This window comes from Sycon ciliatum, chromosome 1 (genome assembly GCF_964019385.1).
Source record: "Sycon ciliatum chromosome 1, ocSycCili1.1, whole genome shotgun sequence".
In the NCBI taxonomy this organism is placed as follows: Eukaryota; Metazoa; Porifera; class Calcarea; order Leucosolenida; family Sycettidae; genus Sycon; species Sycon ciliatum.
In genome coordinates, this window is record NC_088643.1 from 93728334 (window position 1) to 93754562 (window position 26229).

At 46.3% G+C, this 26229-nt stretch overlaps 1 protein-coding gene across 1 annotated transcript in view; it reads left to right on the forward strand.

Annotated features, from left to right (window-relative positions):
• Positions 1-26229, forward strand: part of LOC135806581 (fibrillin-1-like) — a 36273-nt gene that overhangs the window by 2665 nt on the left and 7379 nt on the right. The window contains exons 3-12 of the mRNA XM_065320776.1: positions 250-431; positions 4019-4141; positions 4606-4728; positions 5593-5718; positions 6759-6890; positions 13934-14996; positions 16393-16559; positions 20535-20657; positions 22745-22867; positions 23151-23276. Of these exons, the coding sequence (XP_065176848.1) occupies positions 250-431; positions 4019-4141; positions 4606-4728; positions 5593-5718; positions 6759-6890; positions 13934-14996; positions 16393-16559; positions 20535-20657; positions 22745-22867; positions 23151-23276 (2288 nt within the window). The remainder of the gene's footprint in view (positions 1-249; positions 432-4018; positions 4142-4605; positions 4729-5592; positions 5719-6758; positions 6891-13933; positions 14997-16392; positions 16560-20534; positions 20658-22744; positions 22868-23150; positions 23277-26229) is intronic.

Below are 26229 nucleotides of genomic sequence, written 5' to 3' on the forward strand. Positions count from 1 at the left end.
CACACGTGTGCACGCACACACACACGCTATAGACACACACGCACATAGCCACACTCCCTATATCCCTCTCTGTGTGCACAATCTACGTCTCTCACATGTTGCACACAGTGACACGAAAAAGATCACTAATATGCTGCTGTACTGATCCAAATGGTTGAAACACTACACGATTGGTCATATTGGGTTTAGCACAGTAACTTCGGTGTTGCACACTCATTTTTAAAATTGGTTTTTATTCATACCATTCAGATGTGTGGCTGGCTTTAGCCTCGTTGGTGGACAATGTGTGGACATTAATGAATGTCAGGATGGCAGCCATCAATGTCATGTCATGGCACAGTGCATAAACACTGCTGGCTCGTTCTTATGTCAGTGTAATACTGGTTATGAGGATGCCCCTGGATCAGTCCCACCGGGGCGCAACTGTGTGGGTATGTGACGGTAATTTTGTGTTTTATTTGTGTGTGTCTGTCTGTCTGTCTGTCTGTCTGTCTGTCTGTCTGTCTGTCTGTCTGTCTGCCTCTCTGTCTGTCTACCCACCCATCAACCAGAATAAAGCGACTGTCCGTTTCCACACAGAGACAGAACTAGTTACGAATGAAACTTTCAGTGGAATCGCACAGTCCCTCTTCTCTTGTTTATTACTTTTTGACAGGGATAAGAATATACAGTTTTCATCATCATAGGGCTTGAAAGTGCTATGTCACAGCCAGCCCGGAGTCATGGCAACGCTGACTTTTGGATCCACTCGGATCCAGTGTTGTATGGATCCATATTCCATACACATGTGGGCGGTGTTTCCTTTACAGCATAGTGACACATGCACCGGTAGTGACTGAACTGCCCCCCCCGGTCAGGAACCCACTGCTGCTACAGGTACATATCACACCTACATGTGCGTGTGACACGTGTGACACGAGGGTTCCACCCGCCACGTCCTATACTTCATCATGGGCAGAGTGGATCCAATGGTATTTGTCGTTAGATTTTGACTTCTGACGTCATCGTTTTCCAGCCTTAGTATGCCCCTGTAGTCACGAACTGGCTCTTTTTTTGTCTGTCTGTATCATTATTTGTTTTGTCTGTCTGTATCATTATTTGTTTTGTCTGTCTGTATCATTATTTGTTTTGTCTGTCTGTATCATTATTTGTTTTGTCTGTCTGTATCATTATTTGTTTTGTCTGTCTGTATCATTATTTGTTTTGTCTGTCTGTATCATTATTTGTTTTGTCTGTCTGTATCATTATTTGTTTTGTCTGTCTGTATCATTATTTGTTTTGTCTGTCTGTATCATTATTTGTTTTGTCTGTCTGTATCATTATTTGTTTTGTCTGTCTGTATCATTATTTGTTTTGTCTGTCTGTATCATTATTTGTTTTGTCTGTCTGTATCATTATTTGTTTTGTCTGTCTGTATCATTATTTGTTTTGTCTGTCTGTATCATTATTTGTTTTGTCTGTCTGTATCATTATTTGTTTTGTCTGTCTGTATCATTATTTGTTTTGTCTGTCTGTATCATTATTTGTTTTGTCTGTCTGTATCATTATTTGTTTTGTCTGTCTGTATCATTATTTGTTTTGTCTGTCTGTATCATTATTTGTTTTGTCTGTCTGTATCATTATTTGTTTTGTCTGTCTGTATCATTATTTGTTTTGTCTGTCTGTATCATTATTTGTTTTGTCTGTCTGTATCATTATTTGTTTTGTCTGTCTGTATCATTATTTGTTTTGTCTGTCTGTATCATTATTTGTTTTGTCTGTCTGTATCATTATTTGTTTTGTCTGTCTGTATCATTATTTGTTTTGTCTGTCTGTATCATTATTTGTTTTGTCTGTCTGTATCATTATTTGTTTTGTCTGTCTGTATCATTATTTGTTTTGTCTGTCTGTATCATTATTTGTTTTGTCTGTCTGTATCATTATTTGTTTTGTCTGTCTGTATCATTATTTGTTTTGTCTGTCTGTATCATTATTTGTTTTGTCTGTCTGTATCATTATTTGTTTTGTCTGTCTGTATCATTATTTGTTTTGTCTGTCTGTATCATTATTTGTTTTGTCTGTCTGTATCATTATTTGTTTTGTCTGTCTGTATCATTATTTGTTTTGTCTGTCTGTATCATTATTTGTTTTGTCTGTCTGTATCATTATTTGTTTTGTCTGTCTGTATCATTATTTGTTTTGTCTGTCTGTATCATTATTTGTTTTGTCTGTCTGTATCATTATTTGTTTTGTCTGTTTGTATCATTATTTGTTTTGTCTGTTTGTATCATTATTTGTTTTGTCTGTTTGTATCATTATTTGTTTTGTCTGTCTGTATCATTATTTGTTTTGTCTGTCTGTATCATTATTTGTTTTGTCTGTCTGTATCATTATTTGTTTTGTCTGTCTGTATCATTATTTGTTTTGTCTGTCTGTATCATTATTTGTTTTGTCTGTCTGTATCATTATTTGTTTTGTCTGTCTGTATCATTATTTGTTTTGTCTGTCTGTATCATTATTTGTTTTGTCTGTCTGTATCATTATTTGTTTTGTCTGTCTGTATCATTATTTGTTTTGTCTGTCTGTATCATTATTTGTTTTGTCTGTCTGTATCATTATTTGTTTTGTCTGTCTGTATCATTATTTGTTTTGTCTGTCTGTATCATTATTTGTTTTGTCTGTCTGTATCATTATTTGTTTTGTCTGTCTGTATCATTATTTGTTTTGTCTGTCTGTATCATTATTTGTTTTGTCTGTCTGTATCATTATTTGTTTTGTCTGTCTGTATCATTATTTGTTTTGTCTGTCTGTATCATTATTTGTTTTGTCTGTCTGTATCATTATTTGTTTTGTCTGTCTGTATCATTATTTGTTTTGTCTGTCTGTATCATTATTTGTTTTGTCTGTCTGTATCATTATTTGTTTTGTCTGTCTGTATCATTATTTGTTTTGTCTGTCTGTATCATTATTTGTTTTGTCTGTCTGTATCATTATTTGTTTTGTCTGTCTGTATCATTATTTGTTTTGTCTGTCTGTATCATTATTTGTTTTGTCTGTCTGTATCATTATTTGTTTTGTCTGTCTGTATCATTATTTGTTTTGTCTGTCTGTATCATTATTTGTTTTGTCTGTCTGTATCATTATTTGTTTTGTCTGTCTGTATCATTATTTGTTTTGTCTGTCTGTATCATTATTTGTTTTGTCTGTCTGTATCATTATTTGTTTTGTCTGTCTGTATCATTATTTGTTTTGTCTGTCTGTATCATTATTTGTTTTGTCTGTCTGTATCATTATTTGTTTTGTCTGTCTGTATCATTATTTGTTTTGTCTGTCTGTATCATTATTTGTTTTGTCTGTCTGTATCATTATTTGTTTTGTCTGTCTGTATCATTATTTGTTTTGTCTGTCTGTATCATTATTTGTTTTGTCTGTCTGTATCATTATTTGTTTTGTCTGTCTGTATCATTATTTGTTTTGTCTGTCTGTATCATTATTTGTTTTGTCTGTCTGTATCATTATTTGTTTTGTCTGTCTGTATCATTATTTGTTTTGTCTGTCTGTATCATTATTTGTTTTGTCTGTCTGTATCATTATTTGTTTTGTCTGTCTGTATCATTATTTGTTTTGTCTGTCTGTATCATTATTTGTTTTGTCTGTCTGTATCATTATTTGTTTTGTCTGTCTGTATCATTATTTGTTTTGTCTGTCTGTATCATTATTTGTTTTGTCTGTCTGTATCATTATTTGCATCACATGTTTTTAAATGTATGGGGTTGACCTTTTAGAAATTGCATTATTGGATTACGCCAATCAGTTTGAGAAGCTGCATCTCAGAACTCCTGAAGATGTACATGGATGATGAAAGGTGATCTTGCACCAGTCATTGACACAAGACCACTGCGATTCAGACAAACAGAAGATCCCTGAAAATACATCACATTTTCCTCCCGTGATGATTTTCCCGGGGACGAAAACTCCACATTAATTCGTAGGTTTCCATTGCACGTATTGCCATGCCCTTTCTGACTTGTAATTGCAGATATAGACGAATGTAGTAGTAATAGCGATGACTGCGATAACAACGCTCTCTGCACCAATACACAGGGATCTTTTTTCTGTACTTGCCTAACTGGCTATGCTGGTGATGGCCGTACATGTACTGGTAAGACCAATAGCCTTCATGTTAGCCTACATGTTAGCCTACATGTTGCTGCTGTTGCATTGTGCTAAGGCCAGTAATGGTGGCTTTTGCTATGTCTAGTTGTCATGGATACATGTTGTTGTCACGGGTACGGGTTGCTTCAGCACACACATAGAGCTGTTGTGTTTGGGGTAGTCTTTGTCTTTTGTCCATGGTGTCAAGTAGTGTTCTCATCGTTTCTTCGTCCCTTACCAAAGAAGAGGTAGACATTGCACATACTGACCACATATGTATATGTAGATGTATATACGGACGACATCAGTGTTTGCTGTGTGACATCATTTTGTCAGTGGGTAACTTTCCTCATGTATACGTGAATATGGTTCAGGCAAGAGAAGGCAGTGACAGTGTTGTTGCATTGCCTTTGTTTAGTTTTAAAAGCATCACTCCTGCCTGCTGCGGTGCACTGGTTGCAATGACTGCAGATATCGATGAATGTGCTACTAACAGAGGAGGATGTAGTACCAGTGCTACTTGTTCTAACACTCTGGGATCATTCTTCTGTCAATGCAACATGGGTTTTCAGGGAGACGGGTTCAATTGCACAGGTAAGTTGCTCACGCAAAGGGTTAACCGAATGACCGACTGGCTTGCTGACTGGCTTACTGACTGGCTTACTGACTGGCTTACTGACTGGCTTGCCGACTGGCTTACCGACTGGCTTACTGACTGGCTTGCTGACTGGCTTGCTGACTGGCTTGCTGACTGGCTTACTGACTGGCTTCCTGACTGGCTTACTGACTGGCTTACTGACTGGCTTACTGACTGGCTTACTGACTGGCTTACTGACTGGCTTACTGACTGGCTTACTGACTGGCTTACTGGCTGGCTTGCTGATTGCTGCCTGGCATGTTGGCAAGCTGGCTGAATGACAGGCTGGTTACTGCTAGGAATGATCTTGTTTTCCTTTTGCATGGTTTGTGCCATGTGCACTACTGGCCTAACCGATACAGTCACAGAGGATGACAATCAAAGTTTCAAAACGACAACCAACTAACCGGTACTTCAATTCCGCACCAGTTCAGTCACTGCATAGACGCCAGGTCTATTGCGGCGAGTACGAATCAACCACACATGCATGTGTGCACAGACAGACAGACAGACAGACACACACACACACACACACACACACACACACACACACACACACACACACACACACATATATATATATATATATATATATATATATACACACATACACACACACACACACACACAGACATACACACAGACATACACACACACATGCACACACACAAACATACACACACATGCGCGCACGCATGCACGCATGCACACACACACACACACACACGTGCACGCACACACACACACATGACATTGTACATGTATTAGCGTCCTCTCGTTGCTGATGTGCTTGCTTCATGACCACATTGTGCTTTCTGCAGATATAGTAGAGTGTCGGTCTCAGCAGTCCAATTGCAATCCCGAAGCACAGTGCATTAACCTAGTGGGCAGCTTCCGCTGTATGTGCAACCCTGGGTTTGACGGAGATGGATTGCTGTTTTGTAGCAGTAAGTCAGCCACCATGCACTTTCTCGCACATACACGCACATACATATGCACATACATATGCACATACACACACACCTGCACACACACACACACCTGCATACACACACACGTATGTGTACGTGTATACGCTTGCAGACGCACATATACACGCATAAGAAAGATTTTAGAGTGACTGTGCGTCGCACACTTTGGGCAGACGTGTGCTGGGAATGAGCGAGAACCCAGGGTACAGCCGGCCACACAAGTCATGACAGGGGACCACAGCACACGTGCATGTCATGCATGGGCCTACTCGTGTGAGTCATTACTTATGTCTGAGTGTTGTATGTGTGTGGGTCTTCACTCATGCATGGGCATACTCGTGTGAGTCATTACTTATGTCTGAGTGTTGTATGTGTGTGGGTCATCACTCATGCATGGGCCTACTCGTGTGAGTCATTACTTATGTCTGAGTGTTGTATGTGTGTGGGTCATCACTCATGCATGGGCCTACTCGTGTGAGTCATTACTTATGTCTGAGTGTTGTATGTGTGTGGGTCATCACTCATGCATTGCTATACTTGTGTGCAGTGGCAGCTAGTACCTACTTGAAGTTATACAATCTAAGTATGTATATTGCATGACGTAGGGGTGATTGCTTTGCAGCCGTATTTTCTGAGCATAAGCCGCTGTGGCGCTGGCCGAGTGTTTGTTTGGGAAAATACTAGTTCGAAATACTAATACTCCTCTGACTGGTATTTCTGGATGTGACCATGCCTAGCTAGTTGAGCGTTGTTCTTGCATGCTTCAGACATCAATGTGCATGTGTGCCTCAGATATCATTGTGCGTGCATGCTTCAGAAATCAATGTCCTCGCATGCTTCAGACACCAATGTGCATTCATGCTTCAGATATCATTGTGCGTGTATACTTCAGATATCAATGTGCATTCATGCTTCAGATATCGTTGTGCTTGTGTACTTCAGGCATTGTTCTTGCATGCTTCAGACATCATCGTGCGTGTATGCTTCAGACATTGTTGTATATCGGTGTGGTGCAGATATCAATGAATGTACTCTTGGCTTGCACAACTGTCCACCGGTTACTGGCATCTGTGAAGACAACCGCGGCTCTTTCACCTGTAATTGTGGACGCGGTTATCTTTACAATATGACATACAATACGTGTGATGGTAAGGTCATTGCCATGCTATGTACGATTGCCATGCTATGTACGATTGCCATGCTATGTACTGCCATGCTATGTACTGCCATGCTATGTACGATTGCCATGCTATGTACTTGCCATGCTATGTACGATTGCCATGCTATGTACTATTGCCTGCAAAGCATGTGCCACATGCAGTAGGGGCTCAGCACGCATCTCATTGTGGTCTCAATGGCTACGAAAAATGATAATTGGCAGCAAACACATTGGTAGATTTTTCTTATGACCAGACGAGACCGGACGACGCTTGCAGACACCAGCACGAATACTGCACCAGTCACACTCCACAACAGTCACGTAGTAGAAGTTGCTCCTGACAAGCCTTGTTTCGTTCCATTATGATGTTGGGAACTCATCAGAGGAGAGGTAGATGTTGAATGACATGGGTTGAACTAAATGATATTGTTTTATAGAAGATATTGGTGCAATGTGTGTACACTCAACGAACTATCATGTGTAACAAATCAACATAAATGGAATAGTGTAAAACGTAGGTGTTATGAACCCTACCGACACAACTATCACAGGTGCTAAGTCAATCACAAGGAGAAAGAGAGGTACACAGAATAGGTTGCGCTGAAAAACTACACGTCACAAAGTATACTGACGTGGCGACAAAGATGGGTGCAAAGTGGTACCTGAGTGACAGTGAACACAATCATGTTGGACGTCTAACCGCGTCACATTGACGTCTAACCGCGTCACATTTGAAAGTTGCTAACTGCACAAGACAAATACTTCACGAACCTGGAAAGCTGACGTTGGGTAGAAAGGAGTGTGGGATGCAGTGGTGAACTGTGAGATGCTAAAGCGACGTTTCCATCCAGATCTTGACTACAGAGTTGGCATTTGACGCTATATCCTTGCAGCAGATCATCCTTCTTCACATCAGTGGCAGATTTCCTGGTCCAGGAGAAGTCGTATCTTTGTTAGCTGCTCCCGGCTAATGATGCCCCCTCACACCGGAACACAGGGGTTTTATGATTGGATAATTAGAAGTATTCGATAAGAGTGTAAACAGAAGGAGAACAGGACAACGACAACTCAAGACAAGACTACAACAGAACTGGAGCATGCGCTCTTCTATGTGAGTGCACATTGCCAAGGGGAACGAGCGGGAAATACGAATGGTGAGTATTCAGGTCGTAGCATACATACACCTATTACACTGTGCCCCCCTAGCTAAAATTCACGTCCACGGGAATGAACGAAATACCTAGGAAACAAACAAAAGAAAACAAACCAAATAATAAACTCAGTCCAGGACATAGTCAGCCAGTCGAGCAGGTGCAGTGCGAACACGGCCAGAACGACGAGAAACAGGAGAAGAAGTACGGACCGGAGCAGACGACGGCGGCTGTAGCGGCGGAAAATCATCATCGGACAGCGTAATCGGGTCAGGACAAGAAGCAGTAACGGCAGGCGGTTGACAGTCGGGAGGACGGGAAACGGCTTCAGGCGGACGAACAAACTTGCCACTGGCAGCATCATATCGGGTGAAACACTCAGACAGAGCAGGATCGGCACACGGAGCAAGAAGACTCTGAGGCTTGAAACAATCAGGTGACGACGGTCCAGCGGCAGATGGACCAGGAGGACGAACAAAAACGGCCGGAGGAAGAATCTCGGCAGCCGGAGGAACATCAGCAGCAAGTGGCATTGCATCAGCAGCTGACAACGGAACATCACGGGCAAGAGACGGCGGACTCGGCGGAGGAGACGGCACATCGGTCACCACGCGGGACATAGCATCGGCATTCAGATGTTGGCGACCTGGACGGTGGACGACTCGGAATTCATATTCGGACAAACAGTCAAGCCAACGTGCTTTCCGTCCGCGGGGTTCCTTCAGGTTCCGGAGTGCAGTCAACGCAGTATTGTCCGTCCTGGCAACAAATGGTCGTGCCAACAAGTAGTGCCTGAAATACTCCGCAAAATAGACCAGAGCAAGGGCCTCACGATCGCTAGCATCGTAGTTGCGCTCAGCTTTCGTCAGTACACGGCTGCCGTACCCAATTGGTCGCTCAGTTCCATCCTGGATCTGGCTGAGGACTGCACCAATCGACACATTGCTCGCATCGGTGTCCAGAATGAATGCACCTGCTGAATCTTCAAACTGGGGGTACGCCATCACCGGCGCACTGGCAAGCGAACGCTTCAGAGCCTGGAACGCCGCTTCGCAAGCTTTCGACCACGCAAAGCGAGCATTCTTGCCTGTCAGAGCAGTCAGCGGAGCAGCACGCTGGGCGAACCCACGGATGAAGCGGCGATAATATCCAGCGAAGCCAAGGAACTCGCGGACAGCTGTGACAGATTTCGGAGTCTTCCAGTTCCTGACCGCGACGAGTTTGGCCTCATCCGGGGAGATGCCCTCCGCTGACACGCGGTGTCCTAAGAAAGTGACCTCCTCCTGGAAGAAGGAGCATTTCTTCAGATTGAACCGCAGTCCAGCGGACCGAACTCGCGCGAATACGGGCAGCAGAATCTGGAGTTGGCCAGACAGCGTTTCGCTGGCATTCAGGACATCATCAAAGAACACACGGCAGAATGGCTGGGCCGGTGTGTTACATAAGCCACTCAGGACTGCTTCCATTACGCGCTGAAATGTCGCTGGGCCATTCCTGCAGCCCATCGGCAAAACATTAAACTCAAACAAGCCCAGTGGCGTGGTAAATGCCGTCTTAGCCTTGTCGCTTCCTTCCATTGCTATTTGCCAGTACCTGACGCTAAGTCAAGGGACGTGAAATACCGACAGCCAGACAGGGAATCAAGCATGTCATCCGCCCTTGGAATCGGGTAGGCGTCAGGTTCGGTGACAGAGTTCAACTTCCTGTAGTCGATACAGAGTCGAAGAGAGCCATCCTTCTTTGGCACCAATACTATGGGTGATGCCCACGGACTAATCGATTCTTGTATTATGCCTTGCTTCAACAGCGTATTCAGTAGATCTTGCAGAGCCTTCCGGCGGTGATATGGAATCCGCCTGGTAGGTTGTTTTATAGGGTTATTTTGTCCTGTGTTAATTTTATGAGGGAATATGTCACAGTAGCCATAGTCATCATCATGCAAGATAAATAAATCGTGATTATCAATAAGGAGTGTGGTGAGCATGCTTTTGGTTTCGGATGAGAGGTTTTGTTGTGATTTAACGTATTCATGAATGGTAGCCTTGCGCTGTTCTGTGAGTTCAGGTGTGTGATCAGTGGTGACGGATGAAACGGCGGCGTCATCTTCATCATCATCATCCATAATGAGAGGAGACAGTTCGGCAATATTGGTGTTTTTATGTATAATAATATTATGCTCAGCGTGATTCTCAATAGTCATGACAATGTGTGAGTGATCGGGACCCACTGTTACAAGTGCAGGTGTCACCGACAACGTAGGAAACTTATCCACAAACGACTCTAGTGGATCAGCAACACAATCCAGAGTTTCCGAACAAGCATCCACATAGACACATGGTACTAGCACAACATGGCCAGCAGGCACAGACAGCTCATCGTCAAGGGCAACACGAGAAGAATACGACGAAACAGGTACATCGTCGGAGCATGCATCAGAATGAGGAGTATGAGTATTACATGAGGGGGAAGTATTACGCGGAACAATACGATCATAGGGCGTACGTGACGGAGGACACCCAGAACCAGAAACCTGCAACGGAACAGACACATCGCCAAACATCACAACACCACGAGCAATATCTAATACACCACCATGCTGCAACAAAAAATCGGAACCAAGAATCATGTCGCAGTGAATACCAGGAGAGACAACAACCGTGTGCTGGAAAGACAGATTTCCTAGCGACATACACAGATCCATGGATCCAACGACAGGAAGTTGTGCGCCATTGACTGCACACAACCGCGGAGCAGACTCTAGAGGAGGTCGCTCTGTCAAATTAGGCAACAATTTAAAATGCACTAACGACACACTTGAACCAGAATCAACAAGAGCAACAACAGGGGACGAAGACGAAGACGAAAGACAAACATCAACGTGCACAATAATGGGTGAGATCGCACCACATACCTCCTCGAGGGGCTCCACTCGGACGACTGACGGCGGCCCCGTGTCACCAGTCCAACCTAGTTTTTTGCGTGCGGGCAAGATGCAATGAAGTGGCCCTCTTCACCACATCCATGGCACACTCCACGCACAGGCCTCGCAAAACTCTGGCCACGACCACGACCACGGCTAGGCGCACCGGCACCAGCACCACGAGCAACAAAACGTACATGGTCTTGCTGGGGTCGGGTGGGGCGATACAGACTCACGCTCTCCATTTTCGCCTCCAAAGCAGAGAGACGCGAATCAAATCTCGACAAAAGCGAAGCCAACTGGTCTCGCTCAGATTCCGACTTCAGTGGACCGACTGCTGTGTAGGGGTCACGACCATGAGCAGTGCGACCGGGCTTCACTTCCGGAGCAGCAGCAAATACGTGCTGTGCATACTGGTGAGGTACGGTGCGGGCCTGCTCGCGAGCATAAATAGCACCTACCTCGATGGCCTTTTGGACCGCCGCATCCAAATCAGTGGGCCGAGGTGACGCCAACGCCAAGCGCAAATCCTTCGATGCCTGGCCATCAATAAAAAGTTGCAAAAGCATTGAATCAAGCAGTGCACCTTGTTGTCCTGGGTAGGCTCGACGAGCGAGCCGACGAAGTTCCGTGGCATACCCGTGCTGAGTTTCACTCGCCAGCTTCACTCGCTGGCGAAGACTGGCCTCGTGCATCAATGCTTGCTGGGGCGGCTCAAGACGGACATGCAGAGCCTCGACTGTGTCGGAAAAGTTCATGTCAGGCGTGTGAGTTAGAATTTCGGTGAACATCTCATGAGCTGTACCAACAAGGCGAGCAGGTAGTAGCCGTAGCTTTTGGTCGTCGTCGTACCCACTCAACTCGCATGTGTGGACGAAATGCCTCATGTACGTGGTGAAATCTTGGCCTGGCTGATTTCCGAATGTCTCAGGAAGCAAAACTGGCTTCGGCAGTGGACGTGCATGTGGTGTGTCTGTGTCCGGCAAACGAAAACGATGGGACAACCCCTGTACCGGCGAACTCTCGCGCTCTTCAGCAATGTTCATGTCACAGCCAGCTTCAGCGAAGCTACGCTCTAGCTTTTCTTGTCTCTTGGATTTCGCTGAACGGCCCATTGTGAAAAAAAAATTGTTTTTGTATTTTTGAATTTTCGAAAAAAAAAATTATCTGCAAAAATTTCCCGTGGACTCGATCGACGCCTCGATCAACTATCGATCTAAATCTATTACGTAACCTATCGTGCGTAGCGGCAAACAACTAAATTTGGCAGAGACAATTCCAAATACTGAAATAGGCAACTACTCTACGGACACAGTGTAGCTAGACTCTACTACCCAGCTAGCTGATATCCTAACAAGACACTAGACAGCAGCCAGTATGCACAAAACACGGACACAGAAAATGTTCCGAAAATGTTTGGCCAGACAGGTTGGCGCCAATGCTTGACCTATGGACTGTAAACCATGGTAAACAATGCATGCAACAAGAAAACGACGAGCAGAAAGAAACACAATGCAGAAAGGAAAATATTGACGAAGAGAGTGGATGAGGATATGGTTTCACTTGCGTGGGCCTTCGTGGTACTTCATAGTCGGCGATCTCCGAAGGCGTACATACTCCGCCAGCGATGTAGTGGTGGACGTTTTCCGCTGCCACCAGTGTTAGCTGCTCCCGGCTAATGATGCCCCCTCACACCGGAACACAGGGGTTTTATGATTGGATAATTAGAAGTATTCGATAAGAGTGTAAACAGAAGGAGAACAGGACAACGACAACTCAAGACAAGACTACAACAGAACTGGAGCATGCGCTCTTCTATGTGAGTGCACATTGCCAAGGGGAACGAGCGGGAAATATGAATGGTGAGTATTCAGGTCGTAGCATACATACACCTATTACATCTTCAAACACATTGTTAGCGGCCAGCGGTTTGATCCAACTATGGCCTGCACAACCAGACAGGCTCCAGCAGGACTACAATATCACAGAAGTAGTTTGGACCTAAATCATATGTGTGAGAGATATAGGGTGTTGAAAAGAGGGCCAAAGAATGAGCTCTTAGGATGAGTTCATTTAGTCTCCTTCTACTCAGAGATTACCGTGTCGTACAGCGTGTATAAGAATGTAGAGAAAAGTAGAATCTGCCATTTCCTGTAGACAACACTAGAGCGCATCTACTCGAAATGGTAGTGTCTTTCCAAACCTGCACATGTACATGTGGGTAAGTACAAATATTCCCGTAGATTGCATGGGAATGTAGCACCAGCAGCATTGTCGATTCTCATGATTTTTTGCGCACGCGCAAAAAATATGTTAACACAGAAGGCGCATGCTCTGTTCCCAACAAACTCTCACACGCTCATTGTTCTCCGAAGTCCACTGTTCCTGACTTCAGTTCTTGCTTTGTCCGCATTGGCAGTGGATTACTTTCTCAACCCACCCACCCACTCCACTATTGTCATCATCATGTTTCCTATTCTAGTTCTCTCCTGTCGGTATCCATTATCATACCGGCCTACAATAACTACACCGATGCCGTCTACCGGCGAAACTCTGTAAATACATGGAGGGGAGTCAACCTTGCTTACCAGGCTCCTCATACGGCTCATTCAGCCTCTCACACTCAGACGGCTCACTCAGCCTCGGCTCACTCAGCCTCTCAATACGGCTCACTCAGCCTCCGCAGCCGGGCCCTGCCCGGCTGCCTCCATACGGCTCACTCAGCCTCCGCAGCAGGGCCCTGCCCAGCTGCCATACACACACATTCACACAGCTCTAAGCTGTCACTCACTCGGAGCCTGGCAAAGCAATTGACAAACCCTCCTATTCCCCAAACTGGTTGCTCGTTGTGTGAGTGCGGCATGCAGATGCTTGTGTTAATAATAGTTTTGGAACATTTTTCATTCATGTATTGTGTATTTCTCTCCGCCAATTACTGTGTTCCACATCCTGACTGTTCAGATCAGAATGAATGTGTTCTGGGCACACATCGGTGTGATGCCAATGCTGATTGTAGCAACACACCAGGTTCATTCAGCTGCGCATGTCAGAGTGGCTTTACCGGCAACGGTCTCACCTGCGCTAACATAGACGAGTGTAGCGATGGAACTCATCGTTGCTCAGCGTTTGCGGAGTGTACGGACACAATGGGATCTCATCAGTGTGTCTGCCGTGCTGGATTTAGTGGTGACGGGAATGTCTGCTCTGATCTGGATGAGTGTGCCCTCGGCATTGACAATTGCCATGCCAACGCCATCTGTACCAACACCATAGGGTCCTTTGAGTGCCGGTGCAATGCTGGTTTCCGTGGCAACGGAGTTGTCTGCCAGGAGATCAATGAATGTCTTGAGGGCAGTGATGATTGTGATGTAAACGCAAACTGTGCAAACACCGTTGGTTCATGGACATGTTCATGTCTTCCTGGATTCACTGGTACTGGACAACAGTGTCAGGATATTGATGAATGTACTTTGCAGACGGACAGTTGCCATGACAATGCTATCTGTACAAATCAAGTACCCGGATTCACATGTCAATGCAACTCTGGCTTCAGTGGTGATGGTGTTGTTTGTGTGAATATCAATGAATGTACAGAAGACATTGATGATTGTCATGCAGCTGCTACCTGTACCGATACACCCGGCTCGTTCACATGTGCATGTCTTGTGGGTTACCGTGGTGATGGTTTGAACTGTGTGGACATCAATGAATGCGATGAAAACTTGGATAATTGCGATGACAATGCCGACTGTGCTAATACGGCCGGATCATTTATGTGCACATGCCAGGCCGGCTTCTCTGGTAACGGTGTTGTGTGTGACAATATTGATGAATGTGTACAACAAACGCACAACTGTAGTTTTGCGGCAACGTGCACAGACACGCCCGGGGCTTTCACATGTATGTGTATAGCTGGCTATACGGGAGATGGACGGCAGTGTGCTGATATCGATGAATGTCAAGATACGACACTCTGCGATAGCAATGCTGACTGTACCAACACGCTAGCATCGTATTTCTGCACGTAAGTCACTAGGTGATAGCTGGGATGGGACATGCTATGTCTCAGCCACTATGCAATAGCCGGAGTTGAACATGCTATGTCGCACTCAGCCTAGAGTCATGGCAGCGCCACCTTTTGCATCTACATTGATCCAGTTTTTGTATGGATCCGTGCTTCTTTGGGTGGTTTTACTTCACGGCAGGGTAACACATTTGCTGGTAGTAACTGGCCTTGGCACTCCAACTCCTCGACCCACTCCTGGTACAGAACAAACCTACCTGTTTGCGACACGACGAGGGGCCCATGCACTACATACTACCGTATTTCCCCGTAAGTTAGTACGTACTAACTTTCGAACTTAGCAGCCACATGAGTACTAACTTTCGGGGGTGGTACTATCTTTCGGGGAGTACTTTTTTTTCGGGGGTAACTGACACGCAGTGGGAAGCCTGCGCAACTCTAGTGTCCGTGCATATGATGTATGTACTGTACGGTGTCTGTACATGTAGGACGGGTACGAACTTACTATCTTTCGGGGGGAACTGTCTTTCGGGGTGATAACCTCGGCAGTGGAAAGTGTATTTTTTATAGGGGGTACTAAGTCATTGGGGAGAACTAACTTACGGGGAAATACGGTATATTCTGAGATGGGCAGAGTGGATCCAATTTAACCCAGAAGTAGTTGTTGAAGTAGTTGTTGACTTTTCTAATTGTCCGCAAACTTCTGACATCACGTTCATGCCCAGTATGAATGACTGCCACCGAATGTCACCATTGCTGCTATAGTATTGCATCCCTTGTGACTGTTGCCATGGATTGAGCCAATCGGTGGTCTTGCAGAGAGTGCAGTATACTGCACGGAAAACTCCCTTTGTCCCGTGCAGTAGTGTATTACGGGCAGCAGTTGATTTGACCTTTGAGCTCGTTTTAGCAATAGAGCAATGATGTACTGGATTTGACATTTGATCTGCTATATCGAATGTCACGCGATATCTGCTGGAGAGTCGAATGTCATGCAATATCTGTCGGAGAGTCGAATGTCGCGTGATATCTGTTGGGGAGTCGAATGTCACGCCATATCTGTTGGAGAGTAGAATGTCATGCAATATCTGTTGGAGAGTCGAATGTCACGCAATATCTGTTGGAGAGTCTCGAGAACAATATGTTTGCTCCTGTTTGAATTGTTCTTGCATCACTGTATGATGTGTGTATATGTGTACCACTGTATGATGTGTCTGTGTATGCATCACTGTATGATGTGTGTGTATCACTGTATGATGTGTGTGTGTATGCACCACTGTATGATGTGTGTGTGTACATGCATCACTCTGTGATGTCTGTGCACGTGTACCCCGGTATGATGTGTGTGTATGGGTGTACCACTGTATGATGTCTGTCTGTGCACGTGTCCATGCAGGTGTCGACCAGGGTACACTGGTAATGGAGTTTCATGTACGGATATAGATGAATGCGCTCTGGGAACGCACCTGTGCGATCTCACCCGGGCTACCTGTCGCAATACACCGGCGTCGTTTGCCTGCACATGTAATGCTGGATTTGAAGGCAACGGGCGGATGTGTGAAGGTATGTGTACTACCATCGCAACAGTACATGGCTCTGTTCTGTGCAGCAGATTAAAAATATGGAGGAAAACATTGACTACTTGGCCGGCGAACATAGTGACGGAGATACTCATCTCCTTTCCCTCATCGTCTTTGCCCCCCCCCCCACCTGAAGTCAGGTAGCCAATCCCTGATGATAGTAACTTCTAACCATAGTTGCTGTTGAAGCAGACCCATGTCTAACCTGCACTCCCAGTGTCAGTGTCAGTGTCACTGGTGTATTGTCATTGACCTGTGTTTCCACGGAGTCTTGAGATGTTGCAATAAATAAATCAAATAATTAATAACAGGAAGTGTGAGTTACGAAGTCTGAAGAGGATGTTGAACGGTCTCTGCTGGGATGACGACTGCACCATAGCTCAGTGGTTTGAGCATCACTAGCTACAAGCGAGGGTCCCTGGTTCGAGTCCTGGTGGTGACAGTCAATTTATTCTTCAGACTTTTCCCGTTTGTGTCTTTCCCTCAAACTAGTCAAAATAAATAAATAAATAAATATGTTGTGTGGATTGACGTTTTGCAGGGCAGTTTAGCTCTTAGCCAACTACAGTCAGTTTCAAAAAGATTAACAATCCTGGCGATCGGCCGGGGAGTTTGCCGTCTTACCGTATGAGCGCTCGAGCGCTGCCTGGAAAAACTCACTGTGAACTCGAAGAAACATTCCGCGCGAAAGCATGAAAAATGACAACTCGCTGACGTCGGTACATGTACGTCTGGTTTACAACAAGCGAGTTCTTCCTCGGAGTCAGAGAGGACATGTCGAAAGTGTGGTAAATGTTGACAAGCGGGATGCGCGCGTCCCAATTCGTTTTGTAACCAATAAAATGGTTTCTTTGAGCTGCCGCGAATGCAATTTACTCTCACGATGTGACGAAAACAACATCGACACAGACTCATTCCCAAGGCCATGACTTGGCAAAGCTATCCGTGTGACTTCGACGACATTTTTGAGAAAAGCAGACGCCTGTGAAAGCTGATAGAAGACGGCGTCGACTCCTAAATTCAAATAAATTGGCGATCTTGAAATACTAAAATAATTCTCAAAAAGAAATCGATCGATCGATGTACCGGTGTATACAACAACAGGTAGCTATGTAGGAGTCGCATTTTGATGGAAAGTATATTTTTCGCAGTAAAGGAGTATTTATTTGTAGAGCTTGTGTGGATACAGATTCCTAGGTTCGAACCCCTCTATGCGGTCTGGGTGGATAGTGGCATAATTGTTTTCGAGGCCGGCACCCCGTGGCGTGTTGGTGTATTCGTTGACTCTGAGCAACCCGTGGAAAGCCAGAGTCACGGCGCTCCAGAACATAGCGCGGTTGTGCGGGCTAGGCACAGTAGACCGCAGGTAGTGCTGTACGCCGGCCAGATCGTCCAAGGTCGCAGCCGTTAGCACTTTCCGGACTGCAGTCTGAGATCTCAGGGGCCCCTGCTGGAGCAGCCTGACACGCGGCGAGGCAAACACATCCAGGCAGAGGCCCTGCAGGACGTGCTGATGTCTCAGCGCCTGGGTGTAGAGTTTCAGAGACAAGCCCAACAAGCCAGACGAGAATTTCCGATTCAGAAAGTTAATCAGACAAGGCTCAGTCACCGGATACGGCGCGACCTGCGGTAGCGCAGCAAAGCGTTCGTAGGAACGCTGCACTGAAGCGTACGTCGTGCTGGAGTTGTCTGCCAGGCCGTGGCGGATGAGCTCCATGGCTGCGTCATCAACTGATGGAGGGTGGACTGCACTGGTGGTGTAGGCGCTGCATCGGCGGGTGAGTTGAGGGTCCGGAAGCGCTGTACCTGCAGACGGGAGAGAGCATCAGCAAGATCATTGCAATATCCGGCGATGTGACGAAGCAAGAGGACAATGTTATGCTGGGCAGCTTTCAATAAGCCGGCCCTGACCAGGTCCATGACTGCTCTATTGGGGGACGTGCCAGAGCGCCAAATGTGGCAGATTGCTTCGTTGTCAGTGTAGAGTAGCACTCGTCTGTCCTCCAGCGTGTGTGCCCAGGTACAGAGGGACAACATCACGGCGTACAACTATTTCCATTCGATAGTGTGCTCAGCTTGGTCAGGAGACCATACGCCATAGGACCACTTGCTGCCGAAAACCAGACCGAAACCGTGTCGATCTGAAGCGTCGGTGTACAGCCCGATGTCTTCGGCTGTGCTCCAGGACGGCTCCATGAGAGGCTTCCGGCCATTCCATTGACTAATACAAGCATCCCACCACAGGATATCAAGCCTTACCTCCGAGGGCACGGCTACCGGTGCATCCAGGCTGGGGAGCGTTGCTGCGCTGTCGAACAAGCGTCGCAGAATGTGCGACCCGCTGGAATGACTTTGGCTGCGAAAGACAGGCTACCGGCCAGGGACAGCAGGTCCCTCTTGGTGCACATCTGCTTTGACAGCCACACGACAAGTGCTGATTGTAGTTCCGCCAGTTTTGCAGCGGGGAGGTGCAGCTCCCTGGCGGCTGTGTCGAGCTCGATACCCAGGAATGTTATTAAAGTTGACGGCGGGCACACTTTGTCCTCTCCGTCGGCCAATGGGATGTTCAGCATATCAAATACAGCCAGCAGGGTCTTGAATTTGAGAATAGCTATGGAGCTGGGCAGCTGGACGTGAAAGAAATCATCTAGGTAATGCAGCAAATCAACTATATCGTAATTAATAACTGCAATCCATGCCACAGCGTCGGCTAGCCTGTTGAACAGAAATGGGGAGGATCTGAGGCCAAATGGTAGTGCCTTATCGACATAGTACGAACCTTCCCAAAAAATGCCAAGTAGGGGCCAGTCATCAGGGGAAACCGGGCAGAGCCGGAAGGCGTGCTTCATGTCAACTTTAGAGTGGAGAGCTCCAGGGCTGTGCTGGAAAATGCAGTGTATTGCGTCATCTACCGTAACATAATGCAGGGAGAATTCGTCGGGATAAATGCCATCGTTAATGCTAGAGCCACTAGGGGCAGATAAATGCATGATGACGCGTACGCCGCCAGACGTCTTGGGCACAATGCCAACACCAGAACATCGGATATTAGGAAACGGGGGTTGGGAATAAGGCCCGGCCATGTGGCCACGCGTGCTCAAAAAACTGGCCAAGGTTGTCAGGCCATCTGACTGTCGGCGCAGCAAGGATGAAGAAGAAACAGCATCGAGAGCTGGAGTAATGCGCATGCTCCCGTGCCGAAGTGCGGGAGTTCAGAGTGCGTGTTCTGCATGTGCACGTGATGCGTTATGGCAAGTACAATGCAAGTATGTTGGTGGGTTGCTAACTTCACTTACCATGCCATGCATGGAAACTTATATTTTTTGGCTGGTCACCAGAGCAGTCCTTATACCTTATACATGTACTGCTGTCGTGCTGTATACCGGCACTACACTGTCTACACGTGCTTTTATGTATAAGCAAGAGTAGATAAACAAGAGTGTGCAACTCCGGATCTCTCCTGCACAATCTGCGGATACCCCGCGCCCACGGCGGAATTTTTTGTTTACGTCACCTTTTTTCAGAGAAACGCGGATTCTGCCGCAGAGCAGTGTGAGAGCACGTGCTGGGCACCGACCTTGTAGTGTAAAGCCCAGCCAAGTGCACGAGGGAAAACTCTCCAAAAGGCTCGCAGCGCGTGCGTCGTCGAAAAGATTACGTCAACAAAAAATTCCGCCGTGGGCCAACCCATCCGCGAGTTGCACACTCTTGTTTATCTACTCTTGGTATGATGTAATATATGATGAAACTCGGGTATTGAGCCAATAATAAAAGTAGAAAGGAAAAGGACATATGGAAACGAGTTAAGAGTAACTCTCCACCACTGTAACTAGATACTATGTACAGTCAGAAAGTGCAACAACTAGGCACAAAACTGACAGAGTACTGAGACATTCGACGTCCTGACACCTAGCTTCAACACATCTCCGTAGCGCATGTAATGTATTATGTCACACAGATATCGATGAATGTAGCATTGGTGCACATGACTGCGATCCGAATGCTGACTGTCAGAACATTGCGGGGTCATTCAGCTGCTCGTGTCGCTCTGGATTTGTAGGTGATGGTAGATCATGTCAAGGTGAGTGCCGTCCTCTAGATAATGGTTCACTATGGTTGTCATGGTTGTCATGGTTATCATGTTTGACATGATTATCATGTTTGACATGGTTGTCATGGTTATCATGGTTGTAGGGAGGGCCCAAATATGCTCAAAATTTTCGCATATTATGCTTTTCGCATATTGGCCACTTGCTTCAAAATATGCTTCGAAATCACACAAAAGCAGAAAAATATGCTCAAATTATGAACTGATATCAGTGATAATTATGCGAATTCTTTGCTCCTTGTAGCATATTTTGGTACAATATGCTAGATTTGCTACTTTATGCGACCTTGAGTTGCGGACACTCTCTTCTCAGGTCAAATTTTCGCCCCGTGTTTGGATGAGCATTTTCCTTCCGGGGTAAGTTTGGAAGTGTTCCCTGACCGAGCGTGCCGTGATAAGTTTCCTTGTCCATTTCCGCAATTTGCCCTATAATTATGCGAATTCTTTGCTCCTTGTAGCAAAATATGCTACATTTGGTACAAGATGCTAGATTTGCTACTTTATGTGACCTTGTGTCAAACGGACCAAAATATGCGAAAATATGCGCAAGCATATTCGGGCCCTCCCTACATGGTTGTCATGGTTGTCTAGACAGTAGTCACTATGGCTGTCATGCCAAAGTGAGCCACAGTCAAGATTGGGGTAAAGGAACTGGGTTTAAGGAACTTAATTTCGTTGTTCTGCCTCCACTACCACTGCTGCTGCTTCCAACAGGGCAGGCAATAGCAGGGGCGTCGCACTCGGCACGGTCACTACGGTATTGACCGTACCACTATTTGCCCCAAGTACCCCGTGAATCAATAAAATGCACTGATTTGGGCTCCAAATTTCCGACATTTTCGGCTCAGCCACCACTCCCCCACGAGTAAATTGTACTTCAGATGGCTGACTGTACCACACTGAAATCCCTTCCGACGCCCCTGAATAGTGCTATTAGACACTAGTAGCTTGTACCCCCTTCCTCCCCTTCCTCCCCTTCCCTCCTCTTCCCTCCCCTTCCCTCCCCTCCCCTCCCCTTCCCTCCCCTTCCCTCCCCTCCCCTTCCCTCCCCTCCCCCTCCTTCCCTTCCCAACACGTACCCTGCACCGCCATCTGAGCATAGCTGTGTAAGGTGTTATCCAGTGCACTCTGGATGCCAGTGGATGCCAGCGTATTCACACACATCCATTACTCATGCATTCAATATTTGATGGTGACGTATTGTGGCACTTTAGTGACAGCGGTATTAGAGGGATTGCGCATGATACGTGTCATGTCTGTGGTGTGTCTGTGCTGTGTGCATGTGTTTGTGCCGTAAGCTGTGTGCATGGCTGTGCTCTGGGCTGTGTGCATGGCTGTGCTCTGGGCTGTGTGCATGGGCTGTGTGCATGGGCTGTGTGCATGGCTGTGCTCTGGGCTGTGTGCATGGCTGTGCTCTGGGCTGTGTGCATGGGCTGTGTGCATGGCTGTGTGCATGGCTGTGTGCATGGCTGTGCTCTGGGCTGTGTGCATGGGCTGTGTGCATGGGCTGTGTACATGGCTGTGTTCTGGGCTGTGTGCATGGGCTGTGTGCATGGCTGTGCTCTGGGCTGTGTGCATGGCTGTGCTCTGGGCAGTGTGCATGGGCTGTGTGCATGGCTGTGTGCATGGCTGTGTGCATGGCTGTGTGCATGGCTGTGTGCATGTATATACTGTGTGCATACCGCATTTCCCCGATTATAAGTCTCACCTTTTTGCACTAAAATTCAGGGTAAAAAAGGGGGTGCGACTTACAATCGAGCATGACTTACTACTGAAGTGAATATATCGCAACACTATTGCTCAAACCTGAAAATGGGGGTGCGACTTATAATCGGGGAAATAGGGTATGTCTATGCTGTGCGTCATCCTGTGCTGTGCCGTGTACATGTGTCTATGCTGTGTGTCATTCTGTGCCGTGTACATGTGTCTATGCTGTGTGTCATTCTGTGCCGTGTACATGTGTCTATGCTGTGTGTCATTCTGTGCTGTGTGCGTGTGTCTGTGTTGCTACATGTTGCTGTGTGCATGTGTCTATGCTGTGTGCATGTTGCTGTGTGCAGACCTGAATGAGTGCACACTGGGCACTCACAACTGCAACGAGACTGCAACCTGTACAAACACACCTGGGTCGTTTACCTGTGCTTGCTTTACTGGTTACCGTGGTGACGGTGTATTCTGTCAGGGTAAGGACGGTGGAGAGAAGGGGAACCTGCCACTAGATAGTGTGCCTCTCTCTCTCAACCAGTAACTTGCATGGCCTTTTGGTGTGTGGCGCGGTCGCGCAAGAGGAGTGTAGCTCGTCTTCTTTTTAGCTGACAACACTTGGCGCCCAACGTGGAGCTCAAACCCACGACCCTGAGATTAAGAGTCTCATGCTTTACCGACAACAACACCACTCACAATAAGTCCTTAGTTCACACATACTCCCTCACTTGCTAGCCTTGTTTTCCATGTGAACTGTTTCAGATATTGAGGAATGTGACAATGGAGATGCGTCATGCCATGTCCAGAGAGGAATGTGCATCAACTCTCCGGGATCCTTTGAGTGTGTTTGTCGTGAAGGATATTTTGGAAATGGATTTTTCTGCCAGGGTGAGTTTAGTGTAATTGGGCTTGTATCCCGTGTGTACTTGCGAATTCAAATAAAAATACACATACATACATACATACTGTAAGACATACATACATACATACATGCATACATACATACATACATACATACATACATACGTACATACATACATACATACATACATACATACATACATACATACATGCATACATACATACATACATAAATACATACATACATACATGCATACATACATACATACATACATACATACATACATGCATGCATGCATGCATGCATACATACATACATACATACATACATACATACATACATACATACATACATACATAGCAGTGGCGTGCACCGAGTCTTGAAAGGGGGGTTTCTAGAGTTGGTAAAAAAAATTCTGGAGACCCACTGTATAATAATGTATTTTGTGCACATGAGCATCCCCGAACATCCCGTCGGAGTTAACGGCGAGGGCTAGGGAGGAGGCTAGGGGGGGGGGGGGGGGGGACTCAAGATCAGGGGTGCAGGGAACCAATGAACACTGGTGCTGATGAGATGCGGGGCTCGTCCGACTGCTATCATCAGATCATGCCGGCACAAACGCGTCTGAGAGGGCAACCAGGTACAGGGGTAGAAAGGACAGGAATAAGAGTAACGAGGAATGAGAAATAAGATTAACGAGGAATGGAGGGAGGGGACGATGTTACATGGAAATGTTGGTACATGTATAACCGGTAGCAGGATAAAACGGGTTACCTTTTACATACCAGCACTTCAAAAAGTATTTGCAAAGAGGGTGCAAAGGTCAATGCACTCATATACAAATATACAATCACATGTTTGTCAAACCCGTAAAAGTTTGATAGGCCTAGCCGCCCAGGCTACATGTATACACTACAGTCTATAAGTATAACACTATGTCTATGGTACTTCACTAGTCCACTCCATGCAGGCATGTTTGTTACATCAAAACACTGCTTACATTCGACGTATTTTTCTTTCTGTTCTTATGACGAAGTTTTCGGCATGTATTGGCAATGTTCCACATGATTTCAATAAAGAGTTATGGACCTTGCTTCGATGGAAGCTCGCGGGAGAAAAGCGAAGCCCCGCGTCCTTGAGTCGCGGCCCGAGCAGCGCTTCGTTCTGAAGCAGCGCAAGTGGATCATGGACGCACATTTTTACGTCTTCCAGTCGACAACGTTTTTGACGAACATCTCTGCTGCGCACATGAGCGAGAACGAAAGGCTGTCATCTTGATTTGAGTCAACAGTTTGGAAGGAGATATCGTCAATCATATCCTTGAACTGACTTGCATCGTGCGTGCTGGACTCAAATTTCGAGGCAAAACAGATTTCTTGAACGTCATCGCCAATCCAGGAGCGAACCAGAGCTAGCCTAGAGATCGATCTCTCTGTGGCTACTCTCCACTGAAGAAAGAGAGAATAATGTATTTTGAACTGCATGCAAAGCAACTCTCTCTCACTTCGAAATAAGGACATAGTCAATGTACTGTAAACTGCCCGTCGATCGACGCGTATGCAGAATAACCAATCCAGTACGAGCGTAGGCACGCTTTTCCTTTGGCAAGATTGCCCGAAAAAAGGTGGTTTCCAGACACCAAAAAACTCATACGGTGCACGCGCCTGCATACGTACATACATACATACATACACTAGTCAGAACAACAGATGGCTTGATCAGTCACAACTTAAAGTTTCATGCCATCTCAGGCACTCATCAGGTGATATGAACATCAAGAAAAATAACCCACTATTTAAAGCCCAGTATGGCGGGACAAGGATAACAGAAAGCGCTAGGGGCGCTATCAACTCATATCCGATTCAGTGTCATAGCCAGTAAGGATCGCGGTACTAAGGTGATAAAGGATAAAGGTGATAAAACTGAGCTGGCCTAGCTAGTGAGTTCCGCGGTGCAAAGATGATGATGGTGACAAGGCGGCAGAGAGCTATCAACTGGCCCTACTGCCTGGAGGCAGGGTGCCGAGAAGATCATGTTATCGGTGTTGACAGCATGAATTTATTTTGATGTCGACATTTGGATATCAACTCCGACCGCTTGTTGAGGCTCGATCTCCTGTCGGCAGTGATTATTCTCGCCTTCTCCTCGAGGCACAGGCTGCATCTTTTTGTTATGTTGCTGTAGGCCTTGGCCTTCTGGACCACTCGCCACTTGATGTCGTGCGTCTTGCCATTATCTTTTAATTCCCACACATGCTTTGAGAGGCCCGTGGATTTGCGGTATCCAGGAAGCTTGATGGATGTCTTGTGGTTCCCGTATCGAAGCTTGAATGGAGGCTCCGTACTGCCAATGTAGGTTTTGGGCCCATCGCTGTGGCCATCACTCGACACCTCCGCCGCGTAGACTATGCTGGTTGCTTGGCACGCTCCGTTGAGAGGGCACTGGTCCTTGCGACGGCAGTTGCACGGCTTGTCCGGTTCCTGGACGCACAATTGACGCTTATTGTGGCCACTGATAATGTGGGCCATATTCGGCAAACAGGAGTAGCTCACCTTCACATTGAAGCGGTTGAAGATTTTGTTCATTTTGGAACCCTTAGGAAAATGCTTGTCGATCAGCCGGAGGAAGGTGCCGGCGATGTTGGTCCGGACACTCTTGGAGTATGGCGGGTTAAACCACACCACATTCCGTTTCCTTTTTCTTTTTTGCTTGCTGCCGTTCATTGCAGCAGGTGGCGTTGGGTCAATGTACTTGATGTTGGCAGGTAATCCGCTGGCCGCTAATGCATTGCGATATGCAGGGGCAGCATCGGCGAATACGCCGCTGTCGGCAGATATGCTTGAGACACGTCGAGCGATCATATCAGGGATGTTCCGTAGTATGGATGGTGGGTGATTGGACATGGCGTTGACGTAGAGAGGTGCGTCTCCAGGTTTACGATACGGCTGGAATTTCCCGGTGTCGAGGCTGAGCGTGACG